The 8,900-nt window shown below is 46.0% G+C and overlaps 1 protein-coding gene across 1 annotated transcript in view; it reads left to right on the top strand.

The window, feature by feature from the left end:
* Positions 1-3,815: 3,815 nt before the first annotated feature.
* Positions 3,816-8,900, top strand: part of P3H4 (prolyl 3-hydroxylase family member 4 (inactive)) — a 27,089-nt gene continuing 22,004 nt past the window's right edge. Inside the window, exon 1 of the mRNA XM_066586054.1 lies at positions 3,816-4,811. Coding sequence (XP_066442151.1) covers positions 4,344-4,811 — 468 coding nt within the window. The 5' untranslated portion in view covers positions 3,816-4,343. The remainder of the gene's footprint in view (positions 4,812-8,900) is intronic.

The following is an 8,900-nucleotide window of genomic DNA, read 5'->3' on the forward strand; positions in this document are numbered from 1 at the left end:
CAGTCACTAAGGGTATATTCACACAAGTGTATGAGAATTTGTACTGTATAAACCAGGCCGATTTTGCAAATGACTTTCCTTCGATTTTCATGCGCACTTGTGATTTTTTTTACATGCAGTTTTTTTATTTGGTGTGTGCGTGCTTATAAACAAAATTGCATGTTAGTTCTCTCTTTTTTTTTAGACTCTGCACTAGAGATGAGCGAGCACCCAAATGCTCGGTCTGCATTATTCGAGTTGAGCTTTTCGTAAAATTAGAGAGCTCTACTCGAGTAACGAACCTCATTGGCTACAATGGGAGACTCGAGCATTTTTGTATGTGGGACGCCGGGTCCCAAGCTTTTTTTTTTCTTTTTCTTGGTCTCTCTCTCCCCTGCCTGCCAGACAAAAAATTTGCCATTGACACGCGCTGCGGTGGGGAGGGGCCAAAACAGGCACGTCACAGCGGGGAGGAGCCAAAAACTGGGGCGGGGTCGAACACGGCTTCATGCTTGTTCGAGTAACGAGCACCATCGAGTACGCTAATACTCAAATGAGCATCAAGCTCAGCAGAGTACGTTCGCTCAACTCTACTCTGCACTAATCCTAACAGGGCTAATCAATTTTGCTTAGAGTGCTCCTTTAACCCTATACATCATATGAGGTAGTCCTATCTAACATACCGTAGGTCCCAAAAAACAGCAAAATACCCCAAAATGAGCAGTCATTTTGTATCAATTTTTGTAATAATCTATCCAGCCATTTCCACGTAGTTACTCAGCTGTTCACAGACTTTGAATAGCATCTATATCTGTATTGGTATAGTCATGCACAGTTGCATCCCCTCCATTCCCCAACTTCTACTGATCTGTCAGTCTTCACTGCCATTCTGGTTTTGTAGTTGTCAATCAAGAGCATTAGGATGATGGTAATGCCACTACTCAGATAGGAGACTGTTGTAATTAAAGGAGTATTCCAGGATTTTACTATAGATGACCTATTCTCATGATAAGTCATCAATAGTTGATTGGCGGGACTCTGCCACTCAGGATACCTGGCGACCTTGGTGGTCAGGGCCGCAAGTGTAATAGCCAGCTTCACTCCCACTTAAATCAGATGGTAGTGATGTATTCTATTACACTTCCAGCTCTGACCGTAATTGATTTCAATGGGAGGGAAGCCACTTATTACACTTCCAGTCCTGACCACCAAGGTTGAACAATCAGCTGATCGGCAGGGATCCTGAGCGGTGGACCCATGCCAATCAACTATTGATGACTAGAGATGAGCGAGCATACTCGCTAAAGACAATTACTCGATCGAGCATTGTCCTTAGCGAGTATCTCCCCGCTCGGAAGAAAAGGTTCGGCTGCCGGCGCGGGTGAGAGGTGAGTTGCGGCAGTCAGCAGGGGGGAGTGGGGGGGGAGAGAGATCTCCCCTCCGTTTCTCCCCGCTCTCCTCAGACGCTCCCCGCCCGCCGCCGGCAGCCGAATCTTTTCTTCCGAGCGGGGAGATACTCGCTAAGGACAATGCTCGATCGAGTAATTGTCCTTAGCGAGTATGCTCGCTCATCTCTATTGATGACCTATCCTCAGGATAGGTCATCAGTAGTAAAAGCCTGGAATATCCCTTTAAATGTACTGTAAAAGGTCATGTAAATAGATCTATCAACTCTTTAGTAAATAAGTGCGTTTCCTATAATATAATAATTCTGAGGCATGTTTTATTTTATGCCGTTTCTCTGTTATTCCTCTTAGAAATTTACGAAGAAATTAACAGCTGGTCTGACACTGTCCAAGCAGTGCTGACAATGTATGGACACGTCCCTTGAAAAGGAAAATGTTAACACCCAGTTGTCCATTTATTCATACATTTCTAGGAGGATGCAAATAGGAGCATCACCTATTGGAAGGCAGCATTTCTGCAAATCAATGTCAGACTTTTTAACAAGCCCTGTAATAGTGACTGGGAATTGTGAGCCAAAGCCAGAATAACCATACACAGACAGCTGTTTCGGGGTGATTTCTAGGAGCAATAACAGAGGAATATCATAATGCAGAAGTCTGAAAGTAGATGTTTAAGAATTGTTATTTCATGAAGAATATAAGTATTTACTAAATCCGAAATGCCAGAAGTGGGGACAGGTCCCCTTTAAATAGTAAGATCAATACATTTTATTACATAAGACATAACCCTGCAGTAACTTGGGTCATTTACGTCTGCTTCCTGTCTACTTTGCATAATATTTCTATTGCACCCACATGGAGTTGTTCAAATATTTGGAAAGATCTTTGTCACATTTGTCACTATGATGTTATTTGGAAGCCTGTGGGTATGTAAATGACTAGTGTGGTGACTGAACCATAAAGGGAAGCACACAAAACATGAAGTTGTTAAAGTGGCTTTCTGACATTCGGAAAAAGGTGGCTGGGGGGAAGGGGTACAATGTAACAACCCAAGACCGTATTCAGATGGCCATATGTGATTTGCGCTCTACAAATTTGGATGCAACTCGCATCAGACAGCATCAGACGAATGGGTCCAATATGAACAGATCCGGCACATTGCATGTTCTATTCTCATCAGTGAAAATAGCCAAGCATAGCGCATGTACTAATATTTTTTCTATAGTCCATGTGAAAAATTGGCCATGATTAGCCTCATAGGCTATTATAGGGCCATAGACTATATAGATATGTGAATGGGCCATACTTACTGGTCAGATGTTCCCCAGGTTCATCACAGCTGCTCCGGTCCTTGCTACTCCAGAACTAGAAAGTCTTTGTGGCGGTCACTTGATGTTCATTGAGCACATAGCTAATCACAGGAGCGGCACATGACCGTCAAAGCCTGTGATTGGCTGAGTGATCAAGTGCAGTGACAGCTTTAGGTTAGATGGCTTCCAGTGCAGGATCTTTTTGCCGCAATCCATCATAAGAAATAGACAATATGTATTGCACTGATAGACGATGAATTCTGCTTGTGCAGAACGCAGCAAGATAGCAGCATACCCACACTAGAACAGCTCAGTGAATAAATATGGCACCAGAACCAAGCTCATAATATAATTACAGTGCCAGAACCAAGCTCATAACAAATACAACATGTACCAATCTTAGTACATAGATACAACACCAGACCCAAGCTCATAACATAAATACAATAGCAGAATTAAGTGATTGTTTTACGGGAGTGCCAATGTGCTGATAGCAATGTCTCAGAATATCAGAGCTGAGCAGACAGAGCCAGGAGAAGGATGATTAATGTAGCTCCACAGGGGGCCTTTATTTGTGTTGGCCAATTCAGGGGGGTCTCTATTACTTGCATGGGATGATCCAGGGAGTTTGGGGTGGTGGTGTTGGTAGTATTACTTGTGTTGGCTGATCCAGGGGTTCTGTGATACTTCCATTGGCTTATTTTGGGGGGGAGGAGTGGGGGTGTAGGAGGGAGGGTGTCTGTATTAATTATGCTGACTGATCCAGGGGGCTGTATGAATCATAGGGGCTGATCTGAGCCTCTGCAATAAAAGAGTTATACTGACATATAGATCTTTTCTTTTGGAAAGATGGGGGGTGACGGGGCAATTTTTCTGATGTGACTGGGGCACCAAATCACCCTATATTGGGTTTTCACCCAGCTTTTCCAAAAACAATGTAATTGAGACTCGACAGAAGACTTTTCAAGGATGGATATCTTTGTTTCCCAAGTTAAAAATTCTTTAAAGGGTAACCTATTTTTCTCCATTGTGTTTTCGGAGTTTCTTTGGCACGCTATGACTTGCTCTTTAAGACCCTGTGGATTCCAGCTTCTTACTAAAGCGAAGGCTGCAGAGCATTCAGATCATATTACTCAGTATAGAATCCTCTGAATTACTACATTTGTATCAAGTGGATGGTGGCGGCTGTGAGTGCAGTAAAGTTTGCTAGAGATCTGCTGAGAACGACTATGTGATCCACAACATCTGATGTATCCCAATCAGATCCGACAAGGAGCTAAGACCATCTACATCCCAGTGCATGGCCTGGAAGGAGCTCCTCTGAGTGTCACCGCCAAGCTGGCAGTAAGCAGACCCTGCAGCCCCCCTGCTAATCCTCTCTTCTTCTGTCTGAGTCTTTCTCCAGTTCTCTCACTTCTTCCTTCGCATTGTGGCTCAGCTTCATATAGAGCTTTTTTTCAACACACCTTCTCCTTCCCTACTTTCTAAACTTCTCTGAGAAGTTTACTTCTCGTTTCTAAACTTTTCTGAAATGTTTATGTCTTGTTTCTAAACTTTTCTGAGAAGTTTATGTCTTGTTTCTAAACTTTTCTGAGAAGTTTATGCCTTTTTTCTAAACTTTTGGGAATCCTCATCTTCTGTTACCACCATGCTGCTATTCCTCTTGGGCACATTGGTCCTCATGGCATCCCAAAGCCAATCCCAGTATGAACAGTACAGTTTTCGGGGATTTCCCCGTTCTGAGATCAAACCTCTAAAGGCCACCTATGGCAAGGCCATGGAGCTGTATGAGGGGCAGACCTGGAGAGAGGCATGTCGCATGCTAGAAGCCAGTCTAAGACTCCACCGGCTTCTCCAGGACAGTGAAGCCTTTTGTGGTCAGAACTGTGTTGATGAGTCCAAAATTCCAGGCCTGGAGGAACTGCAGGGAGAAGAGGAACATGGGGACTGGAAGCTGGAGCTGCAGTTGTTTGGACAGGTCCTAGCCCGTGCAGTGTGTCTGAGGAAGTGTAAAGCCACCTTGCCGGTGTTCCAGCAACCATACCCCGACAAGGAGACCCTGAAAGCCTTTCAGAGGCGGGATCCCTACCAGTATCTGCACTATACCTACTTCAAGGTGAGCTGGGACACTTATACTCTTCTTATATTAATTACCAATATTTTATAAAGACTGGCCATGGGCACAAAGGTTGCTATTCAATCAGACAAGAGTCCTGATAGCTAATCATTTGCCATTCCGGAGCGTGAGAGAGCTTGGTGTTAACCCCTTAGCAAAGATTGGGGAAGTCACCTTTGCAAGTGCCAGACACAAATCAATCTTCCATGATTAATATGTCCATAAAATCCAGGGCTACATAATATGCTTGCCGGCACAATCGGTGCATCGCCAACGCATCATCGTAGGCAATGCGATCTCACTGAGGGATATTTTAGGTTGACCCATGCTATGGAATGGCTTCCCACTATGAGTCTGTGTATTGGAGCCGTAGGCACTACATGTATTGCCTTAATATTGTCCACTAAGAACTCAGAGTCACAGAGGAACAGTATAGTCCTATAACTGTCTATGGATGGGATATAATATTTTTGCACTACATTGATTCATAATACAACTCTATGATGGGCCTTAATGCTATTTTAACATCACAGACCAGTCTGGAGGCACACTGTTTCTCATTATGGAGACTGCCAAGTTGCCGTTGGTAGTCTTTTAGGCCAGGCAATGCTCTCTGGGAAAAATGTATGCAAATTATCTTTCAAACTTCCAATAGGTGGCACTACATAGAGAGCAGCAATAAAATCCTTTGTAGAGTTGAAGTTGTTAGGTGAAACATCCATACCAACCATCTAAAATGACAAGTTGGTCTAGCTCAATATCAAATGACCCCTCGAAAGGTAATTAATTTTGAAAGATTAATGCCATTTCCTCATCTCTGCTGGTCATACTCATTTCATTAATAAAATTCACTTTCCGATTGCCTTGTGAACAGACTTCAGACTACCATAAATAGCACCTGTTGGCTACTAACTGGTCTGCAGGATTTCCGATAAGGTTTGAATTGGGAATTGTCATTTAAGGAGTTCTTACACTCACTGGCCCAGATTTATTAAATAAAATAAATAAATCTTGTTATTTGTATAGCGCCAACTTATTTCACAGCGCTTTCAGGTAATTATTATTTATTACCCCCCACCAAGCTGGGTGCTCATTTTACTGACCTTGGAAGGATGGAAGGCTGAGTCAACCTTGAGCCGGCTACCTGATTCATGCGGGGATTGAACTTGCAACCTTCAGGTCATAGGTGAGAGCTTTCACTCTGCACCACACGAGGCTCTATTAAAGGGGTTTTCCAGAACAAAAAAATTATATATAATGGGGCAGGAATATAATAAAATTGAAAATTAAGCTATACTCACCCCCTTAAATGACCCCTCAATCCAGCACAGGGGCTCCAGTCTCTGCCATTCCCATCCCGGAGGAAGCTGCAACAGTCAGGTGCTGTCCAATGTGCATGTGACCACTCAGCCACTCACAGGTTTCAGTGGTTGTGTGCTGTCCATGACAGAATCACCACTAAAGCCTGTGATTGGCTGGAGTAAAATGAGCTGTGCCTCCTCATAAGGCAACCGTGAAGTGGGGGGGATTATTCTATTAAATAAATCAGTATGAGCAAGGGGGATGAGGGAATATACTGATAACTACAAAATTAATTCCCTTTAGGGGCCAACTGACATTGAGCTGGATCAGCCTGATATTTTAGATGGTTAGTATTGGACACATCCCTTTTTTAAGGCCCATTTAGACAACGATTATCGCTCAAAATTCGCTCAAAGGCCGTCTTTTGAGTGATAATCGTTGTGTCTAACTGCACTGACATTGTGCAGTTGTTCCAGCTGTATCCCGCTCCCTAATGACAGCTGGGTATGAAGAACAGAGCAGTCCAGCTCTGTTCTCCATACCCCGCTCGGAGCGCTCGGCTGTATAACAGCCAGGCGCTCCAAGCAGAGAACAGCTGGATGCAGAAGACAAGCGGGGCCACCCCACTTGTCTTCTGCATTCTCTGCTCGGAGCGCTCGGCTGTATAACAGCCGGGCGCTCCGAGCGGGGAACAGCTGGATGCAGAAGACAAGCGGCCCCGCTTGTCTTCTGCATCCTCCGCACGGAGCGCAAGGTGATCGCTCAACGTTTAAGCGATCACCTTGCGCTATGAATGATACAACAATTATCGCTCAAAAGACATCTTTTGAGCGATAATCGTTGTGTTTAAATGAGCCTTAAGGCCGGCTGCACACGAGCGTGACGGGCTCTGCCGCGGAATATTCCGCGGCGAAGCCCGTCACGGCGCCCCAGAGACCCCATACTTACCAGCGGATCCGGCGTCTTCGCTCCCGCACGACGCTTCCCCGCCCACCGCCGCCGCGTCACATGACACGCCCACCGCGTCACATGACGAGGCCGGCCGTGTCATGTGACGCGGCGGCAGTAGGCGGGAAAGCGTTTTCACGCTATCTTCCGCTGTGTTACAGCGGGAGATAGCGTGAACGGACGGCTTCCATTGACTGCAATGGAAGCCGTCAGCGCGTACACCCGCGGCAAATAGAGCATGCCGCGGGTGAGATTTCACGGTGCGGAATTCCGTGGTGGAATTCCGCACCGTGTGCCCTGAGCTATTAGGTTCAATAGAACCTAATAGCTGCAGGCAACGCAGCGGATTTTCGCCGCGAATTACGCGGCAGAAATCCGTTCGTGGGAAGGAGGCCTAAGTCCGGTGTTTATACACTAATCTCAAAGGGGGTTCCCATTTCCCCACACCTCACTGTAGGCTCGGCTGCAGCCCCCACACTGAGGAGGATATTGAATGGAGTAGCAGTCATGCAAGCGCAGTGCTGTTCTAATCATTTTCAATGAGCCTGCTGCTGATAGCGCTCAATTCAATCTGACATCACTGCGGTTGGGAGAAGCAATCTGGAAGTGAGATGGGATGGAGAAACAGGACCCCTGTTCTCAGGATTGGTGGGGGTCCCAGTGGTTGTGTAAGGGGGTGCCATGATGATGATTGAAGCTGTTTGTTTTATTGTCCAATTGTTGTGCTTCTATATATAAACAAAACAGGAGCCTTATAGGATAGTGTGTGCACGGGACTTTCCTGCACCATACGATCTTCAGAGGGGGAAACCTCTGGAAACAGGAAGAGGGCGAGTATAAAAAAAAATACACCTTCCGGCTCCCTCTCACATCCCCTAGCTTAGTGCTGTAGGGACATGACAGGTTCCCTTTAATAGTGACAATGTGGGAGTCGCTATTTCTACTGAGGATACTGTGAGGGTCACTATTACTTCTGTCGTCATTTTGTGGGTCACCATTACTACTGAGGCCACTGTGGGGGTCACTATTACTACTGAAGCCTCTGCAGGTGGTCACTATTACTACTGAGGATACTGAGGGGGTCACTATTACTACTGGCGTCATTGTGGGGGGTCACCATTACTACTGAGGCCACTGTGGGGGTCACTATTACTACTAGCGCCATTATGGGGTCACCATTACTACTGAGGTCACTGTGGGGGTCACTATTACTACAGAGGACCACAGTAGGGGTCACTATTACTACTGGGGCCACATTTACTACTGAGGTCACTGTGGGCGTCACCATTACTATTGAGGCCACCGTGGGGGGGGGGGTCACTATTACTACTGGAGCCATTGTGGGGGTCACCATTTCTACTGGAGCCATTGTGGGGGTCACCATTTCGACTGAGGCCACTGTGTGGGTCGCTATGACTACTGCGGGCGGTCACTCTTACTACAGGGGCCACTGTGGGGGTCATTTGTACTACTGGGTCCACTATAGAAGTAACAATTACTAGTAAAGCCACTCTGCACGTGGCAGAATACCTCAAGCTGAATTAGGGTTACTACTGAGGATTCTGAGGGGGTCACTATTACTACTGGCGTCATTGTGGGGGTCACCATTACTACTGAGGCCACTGTGGGGGTCACTATTACTACAGAGGACCACAGTAGGGGTCACTATTACTACTGGGGCCACATTTACTACTGAGGTCACTGTGGGCATCACTATTACTACTGAGGCCACTGTAGGGGTAACTATGACTACTGAGGATACTGTGGGGGTCACTATTACTAGTGGCGTCATTATGGGGGTCACCATTACTATTGAGGCCACCGTGGGGGGGTCACTAT

The sequence above is a fragment of the Eleutherodactylus coqui genome, chromosome 13, assembly GCF_035609145.1.
Source record: "Eleutherodactylus coqui strain aEleCoq1 chromosome 13, aEleCoq1.hap1, whole genome shotgun sequence".
Taxonomy (NCBI): Eukaryota; Metazoa; Chordata; class Amphibia; order Anura; family Eleutherodactylidae; genus Eleutherodactylus; species Eleutherodactylus coqui.